General features: G+C 34.4%; 1 protein-coding gene across 1 annotated transcript in view; it reads left to right on the forward strand.

The window, feature by feature from the left end:
* The window catches only part of LOC129989010 (FH1/FH2 domain-containing protein 3-like), a 249,089-nt gene that overhangs the window by 198,962 nt on the left and 32,215 nt on the right, over nucleotides 1-17,912 (forward strand). The window contains exon 7 of the mRNA XM_056097316.1: nucleotides 11,982-12,040. Within this exon, the coding sequence (XP_055953291.1) occupies nucleotides 11,982-12,040 (59 nt within the window). The remainder of the gene's footprint in view (nucleotides 1-11,981; nucleotides 12,041-17,912) is intronic.

Genomic DNA, 17,912 nt, shown 5'->3' on the forward strand with positions numbered 1-17,912 from the left:
CTCACCAGATTCATATGAGTTAAGATGAAATTTTGAAATCAATTTTTCAGTCATCTCTTGAGTTTTCAAATTTTGTACACTTACATATTTTCGATTAAAATACACAAATTTAATATTTTTATGACTTGTGTCATCATTTAATCGATTCAACACTAATGACATTACCTGACTATGAATTTGAGATACAAACGATGAGTTTAAGATTCTATGATAATTTTAATAACGATTTATAAAATAAAAGATTAAAAAGCAGGAAGTAATTTTAAAAATACGTTTTAGCTTAGTAATAGAATTTTTTTAAAAATTGTTTTATTAAAAATCTTCTGAAAATTAATATTTCAGATGTATTCATCCTTTCAATTATATTAACGAAAGAGGGCCAATTTAACAAATATTCGTGCCCTATTTATATTTAGTCTTTGTTAAAGACTTAGTATAATGGGACTCTTCCCTATTAAACTGTGAACCGTAAAGCGGTAGAAATCGGTAAAGAAATGAGGCAGAACTCGGAACTAACATCTCTCTATTCTCGCCATTAAGCTTGACAGAGTGCTCTTTCATCCAATTTTTTAACACATATCATCTTATTGTTCGTCATTCATCCAAGAAAAACACATTTCCCATTTTTTTTTCTCCATCAAATTCTATTGTCCAACCAAAGAAGCGCGCGTAATAAGTTCATTTTTTCTTCTTTCGGTTAGTAACGCGAGCTGTTCGTCAGGAACCTTCGGATAAAGAATGTTACATGACATGTAAACAAAGCTTTCGCGCCAGACGATCATTACACTGTGTAATAAACCGATCACACGAAACAGAACAGCAGTGAAAGAAAGAATACCAAACGATTACGGGTCCTGGGGGAGGGAAGGAAAGCGGTTGAATTAGAAGAATGAAGGCAGACGAACAACCAAAAATTTGTTCGTACAGAGAGAACGGAATCTAATGGATAAAAAAATTGAAAGAAAGATGAATCTGTATGTTTCTGCTTGGTTGCTGATGCAATCAGTCCCGCGCGTGGCTTTTCCACTCCTGCCAAAAGACTTTTTTGGCTCCACTTTTTTGCGCATCTCCTCCACCCCCATCTCATGCCTACATTTTTTTTTTAAGTGTTGTCTTAAAATATAACATCCTTAAAAAGAAATAGCATTTCTGAAATAGTGCATTCAATTATTTAGAGTTATGCTTACTTAGATGATGGTTTTTAATACTTTTACTTTACGCACAATATTATTTTCTTTAAACAGTCAACTTTCGACTGTCCGCTATTGTGAATCCCAAACTATCATTTAACACCATAAAGCAAAAATAAATAATCGTTTTCTTTTTTCTTTTCTGTATAGCATACCGTTGGTTTATAAGGAAAGAAATGTACTCATACCTCGTTTAACGAACATCTCCCTGAAAGCATAAAGAGAAAAATGAAACGCTAAGAAAGGACTCCCTTAACAAGCGACGTTTCGCAAAATGATGAGCGTTTGTTTAAAGAGAATCCTTATTTCTGTATGAAAGAAGCGAACGCGACTTCGAATGATTTGCGCAAGTTTTAATCGAATGCGATTGTGTCCATGGCCAAGACTTCTTGTACAGAAAAGGACGCCGTGTCATCCGTCCCCCGTATCCGTAGCCATTCTGGTCACTGAAAGGTTTGGTAGGCTTGTTGCGGGAGTTTTATTAAATACAAAAATATTTACAGTAGAAAAAACAAAAATAACTATGTTCAGAAATTACAAACATATAAGAAATGCTAAAAAAAGAAACAGTTTACAAAAATTTTCAACTTCGAAAAATTAAAAAAAAAAAAAAAAAATTGTTTGGAATAATAATATGCAGAAAGATAAAATGTATGAAAAAAACACATGAATTCTATGTTCACTTGCTATCATGATATAATTGATGAGGATGCAGTTATAAAAGTCGACCACCCCGCCTCCACTGAGCGTAGCAATATCAACAGGACTTATTGTGATTGACTGCTGTCTTTAACATAGTCCGTCCATAACACTGATCGCTTCACTAAACTGACATCCTCTTCTAGTTATTTGGTCCCTCGCCACAAAGTGGTCAATCACTGACCTTCCTCCTCACCTAGCTTCCTATTAAACAAGAAACAGGCCATCACTTAAAAAAAATCCCCCTGAAATTCTCAATATTCCTCCAAATTCTCGTTCCACAGCAACAGAAATCCAAACAGTTGGTAAAAAACTGACAATTTTTAACACCATGTCCTTCAGAGTTTTAAGATTATCTGGTACCATCCATACTGTACATTTTCAACTTTCAGATTCTTTCTTAAATCCGAGATTTCTATGCATTCCTTAAAATAATGGTAAGCCGCTCCGATTCCTCCACAGATGCATTTATTTTCCTGCATTCTTCCAAATAGATTATGAGGCTAGTGGAGGAATCGAAGAGCTGTATTCTGTGTCACAGACGAGACCTGGTCAGAGGAGAAGATAACAGCTTCAACAGGAAAAAGCGAAATGCCTTAATCGTTTAGTAGCTATGCGTTCCACAAATTTCTCTGACGATATTGTCTCATTTTCACCAAATTTTGAAGCTTAGCCGCAGACAAATGTTTTTAGATAACTTTCTTGCTGAAAAAGCATGCATTATTAATAATAAATAAATTGTTTATAAAATTATTTCAGCTTTTTGGAATGGATCGCATTGTTTCATTTTATGTAGATTTCTTTGGGAAAAAAATTGTTTCGCATTAAGAATAAGATTAACTGTTTAGCAGATTTCCAGTTTGCGCCCCTTTGGATAATCGACAGTATTCCTTAGTTCTTACCCACACGAACAGATAAAAGATCTTTAACGGATTTAGTCCAAAATTTGATACAGATCTAAATTCAGATCATTTAACAAATTTCTTCGATCTGGCTTTTTTACGTTTCTGAGGTATCGTGCTCATTACATAGTGGTCAGACTGACAGATTTCCTCTGTCAGATTTGTTTCAAATTTTGATACAGAACTGCAACTCTGATTATAATCTAGAGACTAAAATGTCCGCGCCCGATATTTTGTGTATTTTTAACATCCTCAGGAACACGGTGGACAGGTTTTCTCATCCGATATTTATTTGATAGAAATTCTAAAATTTGGGTAAAAAGGCTACATTCAAAATTTTGTACTTTTATTTTTCTAGGTGAGCATTAAAAGGCATATTTCATTCCCGAAATAGGGTTGTTGTTTTTTTTACTTGGAAGTCTGAAAAGTAGGAATTGTTTAACATTTTCCCGATTTCGATGACATCTCACCATGCATATAGGCACGAAAGGAAATTCCTTTTTAAATTAATTTTCAAAAGGAGAACCAGCCTCAATGAATTTACTCATCTGTGCATGGATAAATTTTCTTTAAGATCAATTTAAGAAAGATTAATTTCCTTTGAAGTTTAAAAACAAAAGAATTATGGATGATTTTAATACCTTTTGAAATTTGTTTCTGAACTTCGTGACGAATGAAAAAGAACAGGAAATCGATTTCGAGGTCATGAAATCATGCCTTCGCTGTTTGTCACGAGAAAAGATTGACTTTCGAGAATGTGACTGAGACCACATCGGTTTATGCTTCTCGAATAATGGAATGTTCTCAGAGCTCATAAAAATATTAATACGACTGTTTAAGATAAATTCAGTTATGTGTTGTGCGTACTTTCGAATATCGTGACTAGTTTCACAATCGCTTCATGATTCGTTTAAAAATACCTCAGAATATTTATTCTTAATGCTTAAATAACCGAATCATTAAATCGAATTCCGTTCGAATGTGAATGCTAAAAACTGCAGATCCAATTAAATATCTTTACGATGCGTTGCGTACTCACTGACGTGTTCTACTTGCCATCAAAGTTCCAAAAGCTAGGCAATCAGGAAACTAAACACACGACCCATGGAGATGCGTATCTCTCAATACGGAAAACACTCAGAATCTTTATGGTACTGACTGGAAAGGCAGGCCCTCAGTAAGAGCTGAATTCTCCTCTTCAATGAAAAATGCTGAAGGGCGTCCACCGCCGGATGAGTGCGGGCGGGAATGGGAAACAGGGGACTTAGGCAGGGCGGTCATCGCTTGTCCGCCAATGTTCTATTTGAGAATATGCTATTAATAAAAAACACAACAAGGATGGCATGTCAAAAACTTTATCCCATTATCTCTAATAAAGGCGAATTCGTGTTTTGAACGCCGTTTTTCCCAAACGATTGAAATCAAAATTGGACACAGAACTATTATAATTGTTGTTGTTGTTGCTTATGGCACTTGTCATAGTGCAAGACGAGTTTTAGCGTCTCTTATTTCAGTCGCGCCATCTAGGGCCAGAAATACGTGTTAGCTACTCAAGCGTCACATGCCTTTTCACGGGGCAGATTTAGGCCCGAATCAGAGAACGATCCCCTCTGATGCAGAACCCCGAATTGTATTGTCTCGATTTGGAGGACTTCGTGGCTAAGACAGATTTATATGTGCACCAGCGACCATCTATACGTAGAGTCTTTGGCTGGTGAAGCTCGAACTCACAATCCAACGCCCTACCCACTAGGCAATCCCAGCCCAGAACTATAATTACAATCACATATCAAATTTAATGCATATAAGTCTTTGCGTTTTTCAGTTATCGTGTTTCTAAAATTATAAACCCACAGAAAATCCACCCCCTTATTGCATTTGGCTCAACATTTGATAGATGTTTACACTATAAATGTTAAATCTGTGCGTTGAATTTTTATTATCTATCTCTATTCCTTTTGTAGTTGTCATGTTAACTTATATTAGAACAGCCGGGCAGGCAGACTTCCTCTAAATAGATTTTGCTCAAAATTTGACAGAAATCTACAGATTTGGTGCAAAGACCATATACCAAACTCATTAGTGTCATTCAAATCAATCTTGAGTTGTTTTTATGACAGAAAGCATTTTCCAAAATTATGTTTCCCGAAAACGTGGATATTCCTCAAAATCGAATTTCTTGATGATTACAATACTTTCTCTATACTTCGTACACGTGAAAGTAGTGAACTATTGAACGAATAATGACAAAAACCTTCATTATGCGTTGTAGAATTCGTGAGCAAAATTTGAAGAAATGTGCTTACATTTCTAGAGCATAAAAAATTTTAAAAATCAGTTTTCACTTTTAGTCGTATTGATCAAGGGTTATCAATCTTCCCTCTCCCTTTGATTCACAGATGCTGTTCTTGTCCTCCTTTCATGCAAATTGATGTTTATTAACTCTTTACACTCGGAAAAGTAATTCGATGCATGCTTATTCCCCTAATACAAAGACTTGTTTATTGCTCAGAAAAATAAATATAGATCATTGTTTTAAGTTGAATTCTACCGATTAATTAATTTGCATCTTAGGTATTTTTAACATTCAAAATTAAATAAATAAAACGTCAAAATGATGCCCCGTCTTGAATGGTGAGTGAGAGGCACCATCCGAGTGAAAAGGGTTAATAATTCTGAAGGCTCATAGGTCAAATAATTCGAATTAATAATATTTGAAGGATTAATTTTTTGATTTCACACTTTATTCCGTTATTTTTTTTATACATAATAGTAGCACTTGTAGCTTATTGTCCTAACATATGAAGGCAGCATTGAAAGAATGTTAATCAATTCTTCAGTGCAACTCTTGAACTTGATCCATGTCAGTAGGCTTTGAGGGGGGTTCGCATATAATTTTCATTCAAATTTGGAAATATATATATATATATATATATATATATATATATATATATATATATATATATATATATATATATAATTTTTATTTCTTAAGTTTTAAGTTTTCTGTCATTACCAACATTACTTTCTCGTACCTTTTCTCCAATACAGCTAATCTGTCGCCTGCTGTAGGCTCAAAATCTCTGAGAAAGATATGCGACTTCACATAATCATTAAAAGAACTATATATCGATCCAAATGAGTGTCCAAACTCAAAAAGAGCATTTCTGTGTGTCGCGGGGACTATCCATTCATCCATCCATTTTCGAAGTTTTTGAGAATGGGAGGATAGTGGAAGCTTTTTGTTTCGAAGCATCCGCTAAAGCACAAAAAAAAAAAAAAAAAAAAAAAAAAAAAAAAATTTTTTTTTTTTTTTTTTTTTTTTTTTTTGCTAAGACGATGACGGTGTTTTGAAACAAGGGACAACTGAGAAAGCGTTTCCTCCGGTTGACATAGTGTGACCGACACCGCATTCATTTTTCTTCAAAAGGAAGTTTTTTTTTTTTAAAACGTTTTTAAAGGAATTTGTTGCTAAGTTTGTTGCTAGTACTGTAAAAGTGCTATGGACAGTATTTCAAACAATTTGAACGGACTTTCTGCTCTTCAATCAAAATTTTGGCTGGGGAGAAGTTGAAAACTGTTTACAAAATAAATAATTAAATAAACTAACAAAAGTAAGAATTAATGAAACATTTCATTGTTCTGACAAGAAAATTACGGTGGAACACAGAAATTGAAATAATATTTTTAATACCTATTGATCTTCTTTTATTAGAGGAATTATTTTTGTATATAAACAGAGTACGCGTTTTCTTATTTTGATCTAACTGGTATTTGTTTTTTCAATTTTCTTTTCTACCTTTTTTTTTTTTTTTTCATTCTGTACTTTATACCGAAACTTGAGCACGATTAAAATGGAAAGCATGTCATAAAGCACATCGTTTCCTTTCGAAAATCATAATAAAAAATTACAACAGAAATTCGCTAATACCAGGATTTTTAGTTTGAATCTATTGGATAATTTGCATTTCATTTCAATCTCTTTGCTTTTTTTCTTCAATTTTATGTTATCAGGATATTGAATTCCAATATGATAAATTAGCTCTGTAATTCGAATTTATTTAATTTCATTAAAAATCCAAACTTGAAAGTGCAAAACATATTTTCCATTTTTGAATGGCTTTCGTTATTTGAATTAATTCGTCATTTGTCCTTCAGCTATCCTGAATGAATAATTCTTAAGGCCCTTTATTCACTCAAGGGTTTTATTGCTGTTCAATGTAATCATCAATTCTTAAAAAAATTTCGAACACTGATGTCCAATCTTCATATTCAAAGTGCACTACATTGTTTGCTCATTAAAATTTTTGGATTATTTACTGAAGCTTTTACTTTGTTTGATTGCATTCCTTATCATGCGATTTGTTTTAAAGTTTTTTCATCTATTAATTATTTATTATTTTAGAAACTATTAAATATTAAAAATAAAGCTTTGAAAGTATATTTAGTTTTAAAAAATCTAAAACATTTTAGTTTATTTTGGACCCTAATTTTTTTTCTTCTTATTCATCGTTTCTTTGTGTAAAGAAATGAAGCTCCTTTGCTGCAACGTTCACACGCACCACGCTATTCGGGTGAATCATGCCTCGATTTGAAATTCTAGCGAAAACAATGATGCAATATTTTTCGCTTCTGCAAAGCGGAAGTGCCTTTGTCTTGTGCCCAGCATTCCCAGTATTAGTGTCGAGTACAGGTGACGCTTGTTGTGTCATGCGATGTGCTGCTGTCGCAAATTCTATGAATTTTTAAGCGAAAATGATTAAGTTTTGCGGAGCTTTACTCTTTTTTTCTTTTTTTTTTTTCTAAAGTAAAATCAAATATTTATCGAACAGATATGAAAAAAATATTAAAAGTTTCTAAAACATGCTTTTCTGATTCTATATAGAAAGAGAAAATTTGTTTGAATAAAAAATTTGGTGATCAAAATAAAATTATAAAATCCACAACTAGAAATACTCGTAATACATAGGAATTTAAACAATGTTTATAGTTTGGAATTTGTTTAGAAAATATGTATTGAGCTTTTAAAAAATTCATACAGATTATTCCTTCCTTTTTATACCTTCAGCCTCAGGCTTTCCCATTTTTTTTTTTTCGACATCCGCAGTCTTCATTGTAAAATTGCCTTCTTTATTCTAGTAAAAGTTTACCCTTTGAAATAAATATTTTGTTTCATTGCTTTCTACTTTTTAGTTTAATTTTATTTCATGATTCATCATTATAATTATTGTGGAATCTTTTTAAAAATTTATGTCAAATTCACTGCCATAATCATCTTGTAATAAATCAAAAGTAAGCGAGAATGCACAATTGAGAATTTGTACAATTGTTATAAAATTTAATTTTGATAAACTTTAATCAAATCAAATGAGATGAAAACTGCTTTTAGAGAAAGTAAGGAAACGGAAAACTTCATTTTCTTTTGTCACCTCGCACGTATAGCAGTTTTTAAAGAGCACAAACCATTTATATTCTTCTCTTTTTGGTAAACATTGCCATTTTGACAGTTATTTGGCGTATGTTGTCAGGGCTGCCATCTGGACGTGCTCTTCAAAAGTGAATTTGATTCTTAATTTTAATTATAGTCTAATGTTTAAAGTTCTTTTGTGAGGAGAAACCAAACTTTCTTTCTGTTTTGACTTCAAAAGATTTTTAAAAAATTATATAAGAAAAAAAAAAAAAAATACGGAAAGAGAAATTTGTATTTCTATTGTTGTCACGGCTCCATTTTTATCAGTTTATACCAGGACTCTTATCTTTTTAAACAGTTTAATTTAACACGACTTAGATTTGCAACGATAAAATTTTGAAATGGAATTTTTACCTTCTTACTCTCATGTGATAAGCACTTGAAATTTTATACAATATTGTATTTTAGATGACAAAGTATTGCACGAGTATCTTTAGTATCGATTTATTTTAGATCAGTTTTGATTCTGTACTCGCCAAACAGGCGAGAATTTGGCGGGGGGGGGGATGATAACATTTCATAATTCTTATAATAATAAATTGTAAAAAGAAGCTGTAAAGTATAAAAATAGTAAATTTTTGAAAAAAAAGTCTTTATTCGGCGCAATAAAATCTAACACTTTTTTAAACCAATATTTGGGGTCAAAACAGCGAATATATAAAAACGTGAGACCATACAATAAAAAACTGAAGCCCCAGGGAAAGTCATAAAAAAGAGCATTCATTAAAAATTGAAATATGATGCAATTCTCAATCTGATGTCAGGCTTTGCATTGCTTTCACATTTGGGGGGGGGGTGATTCAACTTTTTTTTTTTTTTTTAATAATTGTATATTTTCAGAATTTCTTCTTAAAATTCGTTATTTAAAATAAGTATTTCGTTTATTTTAAGAATGTGACAGAAAGATAACAGTTCTTTTCGAGCTACATGAATCATTGCTATGTCACTCTCTTTAATTTGTATGAATCATTGCAAAAGCCCGCATTATTCTCGTTTGCGAATCCGAGTGTCAATCTGGAAGGTCTGAGTCAACCTCTTCTCAGTATTTACATGCGAACACTCTGTTCGATGACATCAGAGGGGTCGTACAACGTCTTTGGCTCTAAAATGAGAAGTTAATAAACCATAAAATCGAAGGCTTCCGCCTCCGCGGACCATTGTTGTTGTCGGACCGAGGTCGAGAGAATTTGTGTTCGCACAACATCCGTGGCATTCCGGACGAGCGGCAATCTTTCGCTTTACACACGGCAGAAACCGCACCGATTTCAATCAGTATCAGGCATGAAATAAACGATGGGTCGCATAAGCAGTAAACTTTTGTTTAACCTAATATTCTTCTGGCTTAAAAGGAAGAATTTTGTGAACGGTTTTTCTTTTATATCCTGACAAGGATTTCGAAAGCATGAACTCCTACGTATTGAATGTGCTGTCAATGACAGCACATTATTTTAATATGTATAAACTTAATCATCGATTAATTGATTAATGTATTAAATTTTAATTCTACTTAATGGTCCCATCATGTTTTAAATATGACAAAAAGAAATAATTGCAAAACTCCTATAAATTTATTATAACTCATTATAAATTAAAGACTAATGAGTAGAAAGTAAATTTTGTACTAAAAGTAGGGACCTTAAGTAAGAATCTAGAGAGCACGAGGCGCTAAAAGCAATATTAGCATGAAATTATGTCATAATGAAGTTTAGTTACATTAAAGCCCAGTTTTAAAGCAACACTAGAGCTATTTTGGGAAGAACCTCTCAATTGTGAACCGCAGTCAGATGACGAGGACGACACCTAAGCTGGCATACCCCCTTCATGCTTCCTCACCACACCAGTGGGACGCTTTGTTGTAAGAGTTCCGCCACAGACAGGTAGAAGCATTTTACGCTAGTTTAGTTTAGTTATAGTAAAGTCCCGTTTCAAAGCAATACTAGGACAATTTGGGAAGGGACCGGGTAATTTTGAACCGTGGTCAGATGGCGAGGTCGGCATCTGAGTTGGTACCCTCCTGTTCAAACTTCCACACCACACTAGCAAGAGGACATTTAGCCCCGACGGATTTAAAGTGCAATAGACCTGCTTACACGACGGTTCTTCGGTGAAATCGGGTATCGAACCTGAAATCCTCCAGTTTCGAAGATGAAACTTTACTCCGCAATGAAGAGAATACGTTTCGATTATTAATGAAAAAATTAAGTATAAATTGAATGGGACAATTGCTGTGTGAAAACTACAAATTAGGCCTTGATGATCTTTTAAGAGTGCGGTTTAGACTCCTGTAAAAAGTTAATGTTTTACCAATAGGGGGGAGGAGGTGTTGCGATATTAGTTATTTGCATTTAAATTTCGCGTTAAACTCTAATATTTTCAATTTTGTTTTTATACTGCACTTCAAGAAATTTTTCACGAACATTATGTGAAACTGTAACATTACCAGATCGAGTGACAAGTCTCACCTGTTTCTGTCACAAACTTTCGCAAATGATTTTGCATTTTGTACAGAATGAGACTTCGGGGATTTGATGGGATCGGCTGCAATACACATAGAGTTTCAGAAATTGCAACTGCAATTGCCGGGCAAGCAACATCAAATGCCCATGATAACAAAAGCACACCTGCAGTTTATATTTTCATTTAAGTGGCAGGACTGCAGTGGCCTGGTGGTAAGATATCGGCTTGGGAACCGGAGGATTTCAGATTTGGGATCCGATTCCACCGAAGAACCGTCGTGTTTACGGGTCTAATGCACGTTAAATCAATCGGGGCAAACGTCCTACCGCTAGTGTGGTGTGGAAGTTTGGAGAAGGGGTGCGAACTCAGGCGTCGTCCTCGTCATCTGACCACAGTTCAAAATGACGAGGTCCATCCCAAAATAGCCTTAGCTTTGCTTTAAAACGGGACGTTAATAAACTAAACTTTTAAAAAGAAAGTTGGTATAATTACTTTTTCAAAAATGAGTTCACAGCGACGCCTATTTATCTTATCTACAAAAATATGAATTACTCCCCCCCCCCCTCTCACACACACAACTCAATTCAAAATCGCACGCACATAGGTGCAAAATTTCGTTTATGATCCACTTTTAGCATGGTATTTGCCTTAATTTTAACTGTTTAAACTGGATATTGGAATGCGATTTGGATTATTTGTGCATATTATCTATGTGATTAAAATGTCATTTTGCTTACTGTATTTCTGTACCCCTCGGTGGGGCACTTCGACATGAGAATGAGAAGCTTCCGGTTCTCGCCACCCTGGAGGGTACACGAAAAGGTGGGGGGGGGGACTAACTGACGGGACGTACTTCCTTAGGAAAGGATTGTAATGTGGCCGGTATTGGCCCTTAGGTCTCAACCAAAGTTCCCGTCATTGTTGCAGTTGCGGCGGTCCGGTCATTCAGTTATTTTATTCGTGTGCCTTCGGGTGGGTTGAAGAGTCAGTGATATGACTTACAGTATTTCTGTCTCAGCTTCTACGATTATTTTTATGCCCACATTTTAGATAAATTACTTAGTGAAATGAACTTGTTGTTAGCAATTTGATTTTGATTCACACTTTTGTTGCGATTTCTCATATTACTGTAAGTTATGCAGTGCGAAAGCAACAACATATCAGTGAAGGCAATGCAGCGCTGGTAGCGTTTTCTTTCGCTTATTTATGTGTTTGAGTTATGTTCCATGCAAAAATAAACAATTTAATTTTTTCTCTTTTCAGCCGAAAGAATGCCATCATCTTGAGGACGCAGCTCTCAGTGCGGGTCCACGCCATCATCGGTAAGTCCGACATCTCTCAACTTTCAATGAAACACCCGGATGGGCTAAAAAAAATTCAAAAGTCATCATCAGCTTTCTTTACTACTCAACGAAACGCAAAACGTAATACATTGAGTCACTAACACACCTTTTAGACTTGCTTTTGGATTTCCTCCACCGCTCCATTATACACTCAAGGAATGCAGAGTTACATAAAGAGAATATGATATGCTAAGTATAGGAGGATGTCGAGGGGAGAAATGTCTGCTTATCCCGTCAGGCGTATTCGATATTTCGTGGTTATAGATAATAGAATTGATTCATCATTTGGAAATCTTTCCATCCACAGTGTGATAGACGGATTTAAAATTTTGGTGACAAGACCAACTATCAATGAATTGAGACCAACAATTTCACCTAAGTTCTTCGTTTTGTCCAAATTTCACTTTTTTTTTTTTTACATTTGATTTAACCATGTTTATACGCTGACGCATCTCCTCAGAACGTCATAGAAATGAGCGATTTCTTTTCACTCCCACTTACCAAATTTCATTTTTCAAATTCTGAACATGGTGTTCTCAGACAGACCCTCCAGAAAGGATTTTTTTTAGTTGCGAGATCTTTATTTAATAATTAAATGGAAAATGACACTTTTGCTTTACTCTAGGTCTCTCCATAACAAAGCGGAAATCCTTCTTGAGGAAATTCCTTGAAGAGGAATTCCTTCTTCGGGAAGGAATGAAGTGCTGGTGAGCTTCATGGATAGAAAACATTCGAACGTGTGACCTTTTTAAGTCAAATATAATCAAGAAATTTAAAAAAAAAAAGATGCCTCGGATGCAATGTTTACTAACTAAGCCACCAATAGCAAATGGAGGCCAAAAAAAAAAAAAAAAAACTGCCCATAGCATCATTGATTTTTACCGCGCCACTGAACACATGAGCTGACTGAGTTTCGAAAAAAAAAAAAAAACTCTTCAGAGCGAAAGGCAAGTGTCTGTCCGTCCGAAGAATCGCAGTCAGTGGGTAGCTCCACAGGTCATTCAATCCGTGAGTCGTTCCACGATGCTGCTTCAATCGGTCAGGCGACTGCCCGTTCGCATGACCTTGACCCGTGACGTCACTGGGCAGGTGTGTGGAAAATCCATTTTCATGGTACTATCATCGATTGTATTTAAATTTAGAAGTATTTTGATGTTGGGATACCTTTCCGTCGTGGCTAATTGGGGCATTTCGCTTTGTGCAAAGGAACTTTTTGCAAACATCACCCCTATTATAGGATTAGAGCATTCTCGATGCCTCAAAGGGAGGGGTGTTTAGCTAATGCCTTATGGCATATTATTCAGTATTTTCGAGCTACCTTTTGTTTAATTTTAATTGAAGGTTTGATCGGAATTTGGCGAACAATGGAAATAAACATCTGCTGAATTTCCTCTTGGTTCTCGTGGATTTTAACTCTGACAGAGTCTGTTAGATATTGCTCGAGGTCGTGAACCTCTTCCAATGGAGTAAGCTGGTCTCATATTTTATTTCGTAGAACAGGTGGTAATTTAATTCGGAATGGGCGTGTAATACATCTGCTTACATTTCGAAACTAACTTTTGAATTGAAGATGCCTTTTTTTTTTTTTTTTGCATTATTTTGCGAGTTGGAAATTGCGCTTTATTTAGTGATATTGCTTGTGTATAACTTGATACTCGTGATTTCATTCGAAAAGAATTTTTAATCTGTGAATTAAGAAAGAAATTGAAGTAAATTTATTTTAGTTGCTATGCATTTTTTTTATGCTTTTTGCCAGAATAAATCTAAGCAGAGACGAAGAAATTGTCGAAAGGGCGTAAAAATCGAATTTTTGTCTAATAAATAGATTCACATTGTTTTTCTTTTTCTTCTTCTTCATCCATTGTTGATTGCAACATTAAATTGGTCCCGTGCAATCCAAGTGTACACATCTAACAGCCCACTGTCTCGGTTAAAACACGTTGATGAAAAGATTAAGGAACACTGAGTTCAAATATTCCTGACAAATATTCCTTAACATAGTTAATTTTTTACAGTTTGTGCACACTCACAAAGAACAAAATAGAACCAGAAAATAATGAATTATTACACAGTCAAAGAATATATAAACATTAAAAGAATATTCATTCTTTGACTTTTAAAAATGAAAGAAAAGCGCGCGGTTTAAATATTCGATGAAACAATAACAGCGGTTTGGTTTGAATTTCATTACAGTACTGGAAAATATTATTTCAAGTTTTGCATAAGAATATTTTTAAGATTTATTTTAATCAAGGAAAAATAACAGGAAATAAAATTGTTAATATTAAAATTTATAACTTTTAAAATACTGTATACATAATTTGTGTGCAACATTATTTTCGTAAGTTAATCAGAAGAAAAATCAAAATCTCGATTGATTTTTAATTAATTATTAAAAAAATCGTTCCGAGATGTATATTTCTGACATTGAAAGCATATTTGTTCCACATCTGCTTGTTCCGGATCAGACGACTTTTCTTGCAAAACGGCAAAGAATTTATAAACGTGATTAAAATTTTCCATTTTGTTTAGGGTTAGTGCCTCGCACTTTTAAGAATATGTCTTCACGTTAATATTTTTCATTAATAAATTATTGAATGAATTTCGTTTGGCGTCAATTAATAGTTTTTATTAATTTAATTTTAATTAATAAAAATATATTTGATGAAGACAAATACTTATTCAGTTACATTTGTCAACAGGCCTTTTTTTCCCCCTCAAAAGATTCATTTTTCAAATTTCATCACATACGAAGAAAAAAGTACTGCGGTTATCAAAAAACTCTGCATGGAGAACTGCATGACTCTCTCTCCCGCATTCTGGAAGGGCTTTTTCGGAATTTTGCCTCTTTGTCAGCACGTGAGCTTGATAATTCAAAAAAGGAACAAGTTGTGCAGATGAAAAGTAGTATATGGCCAAGTAGTATGGTATAGGAGATTTTTGTCTAATAGGGGGTAAAATCTGTCAATAGAAGATTCGCTTTCTGTTCATCCACGTCCATAATTTAAAACGCGATGGGATTTGTGCATGATTTTCCTCTAAAACCAACGAATCTTTTGCACCGCAGAAATGAACGAAAAAAACTGTTAGGGAAGGTCATTCCATCTGGTTGAAAAATAGCTTTGAGGTCTCGAATAGCTCTGGTGGAGTTTCGAAACGCTCTCAACGGGCTGGCTGGCTGTTTGACTGCCCATGGGAAAGCGCTATCTCAACAATGAAATAAACAAACAATGCATTCAATTTTGGTTCCAACCAATCGATGCGAACTCGATTCTTTCGATTGAGATGCGTATCTTGAATTTTTTTTTTTTTTTTGCTGAAATGATTTGCCCGACACGTGCATCGAATCACAGAATATTTTATATCTATAATTTTACTTGTTAAATTACTAAATTTATAAGGCAGGAACAATAACAAAACCCCATGATTAAATACCCGCTCTTATATCGATGAAATAGCAATAAATGTCCGATATACCCCTTATTATATGAAAGTTGAGAGGAGAATGTTCGCGCTGATTAGTTTTGTATTTTCTTTGCGAACAAATGCGCAACTTTGACGGTACTTTTTACTCATTCGTTTCGCTAACTTTCAGAAGACGACGACGGATGCGACTGCTGTTCTTTTGAGATCTCAGAAATAATTTTTTTATCTGGTGAGTTAGTATAAGATGCCGTGTGGACTTAAATGTTTTCCATAATTACGGTTCGTATTTCATTATCAAAAGGCATGCGAGATGTTGATGCTAAAATTCGGCAGCCTAATCGCTCCCCACCCCTTTTGTCCACTCTTTAACGTTTTTGTCAATTTCGAAAATTCTTTATTTATCTTGTTTCAGATTTTAATTCCCTTCCAATCACTTATTAAAACATTTTTTTAATGATTTAAGTTTTAAGCAATAAGTTTTAACGAAATATTCTATTGAAAATATTTAGATCGATGTTTTATTGTGAGATTATTGTACCATGGCCGAATCTGGCTTTTGTGAGGGGAAAAAATCAAAACAACTCTATTTTTCTTTTGAAAATGTTGCCATCTGGGCTCAAATGCGATGTCGAACACTTTCTGCTTACATTTTAAATGAGGATCGTATCTTTGGCTAAGAGGCTATTTGGGTTATGCGTTGCGGACGTAATGGAAGCCATTAATCGTTCTCTTAATGCTGGAGGGTGAAAAGAGAGTTTTTCATCTCTCATCCACGTCGTACCTTCTGGTGGAAGTGACCCACTCCCTTTCGCATTCATTTCGCTTGTCGAAACTCGCATCTTTTTTCACCTCCTCTAACCCTGGCGTCACAAAAGCGTTGCGCACTCTCCTTAATGGATGGATCCTTTTATCTGGTTTAAATACGTCATGCTTTTGCGTCTCCAGCAGCAAAACAAGGCAGTCGTCAACAGTTATTCGGCAGTGATTCCCCACCAGTTTTGTGCAAGATATTTACTTCTGGGTACAGTGAAGAATAACTGAATATGCATTTTGAAGCATTTTTTATTCTTTTAAGTGAAACTAAAATTTGATTCAGATCAGCAATTTTAGTGTCAATAAAGAAGTACTGAATTTCACTCAGTGCACCTTTGGATTTTTTAAGAAATTCCGTTCGCTTGCTTAGGAATAGAAGACAGCCCGCTTTGGAAATGAGTTAAAAAATCGATGCCCATCTACATTTCAGGTGATAAAACTATATAATAAATTCCATCCATCATTCACAACGCAGAGAACTGTGAGGAAAATAAGAGCACTTCAGAAAAAACTTCTGTCGCTGCATCGCTTTACATTCCCCCCCCCCCCGTCTATTTTGCCCAAATCTTTCCGAAAATGTATCGATGTGCGACGACAGAGTGGTAAGGACGCATTAAAAAATGTGCGCATTCCATTGCATTTTTCCCACATGTTTCCACCATTAAGTGAGAAGTGGAAAAGTCACTCAAAGTGTTGATTTAATTGAGAGGGCTGCCTCCGCGCCATTAACTAAAACCTGCTGAGCAGCGAGGCGTTGAAGGTACGAAATCGTATTAGGGCCTAATTGGCTTATGCAGCAAGAAATAATTCATATCCTATAAAGAATGTCGATGAACCTTCGATCATCAATAAGAAAATGAATTCGCTGCGCTGTTTTGATTGTTCGGATCATAGAAGCCTTTGAAAACCCTCATTTATTTTTTAGTCTTATGAGCAGTTATAAAAACCTTACTTGTATTCTTGTAATGCCAAACAGCTATTGAAAAGTTTTCATTATAGGCTGAGTCGATGCCAAGAGCTTCAATGTAACGGAAGATACAATTTTTTTAAAGAAGAACTCAAAAAAAATATATATATATCTCTTTACCACTATGAAAACAAAACAGAAAGAGAAGGTATTGCAATCGTTAAGTAATTAGACCTCGAGTTTTGTATGAATCGTCATATTTTAAGTTTTTCTGCAATCAGAGAGTAAAAAAACCTCTTGCATAGCATATAAGTAAATACAACATTGGGGATAAATCGTTTTTTTTTTTTTCCTTTCTTCTGGATTTTTTGGGATGAGAAGATGAGTCATTCTCATGTTATCATTTTTTTCTTTAATTATCGAGAATAAATATTTTCGGATAAAGAATTTTTTGAAAAATTTTTAATGACAAGTCAATGATTGACTGTTTTTTTGCATTATTTTGTATATATATATGCATAGATATTAAGATTACAGTGTTGCAGAATTAGCAAAGCATCAGAAGACAACGGTCTTAACTGGGCTCCGATCCGAGATAGTCTTCAGCTTTACGAAAATATAATAAAATTTTACTGCAACATTATTTACATATATAAGAATAAAATAAAGCAGCCAAAGTATTAATTGTTCATCTGGGGATGAAAC

This window comes from Argiope bruennichi, chromosome 10, assembly GCF_947563725.1.
Source record: "Argiope bruennichi chromosome 10, qqArgBrue1.1, whole genome shotgun sequence".
In the NCBI taxonomy this organism is placed as follows: Eukaryota; Metazoa; Arthropoda; class Arachnida; order Araneae; family Araneidae; genus Argiope; species Argiope bruennichi.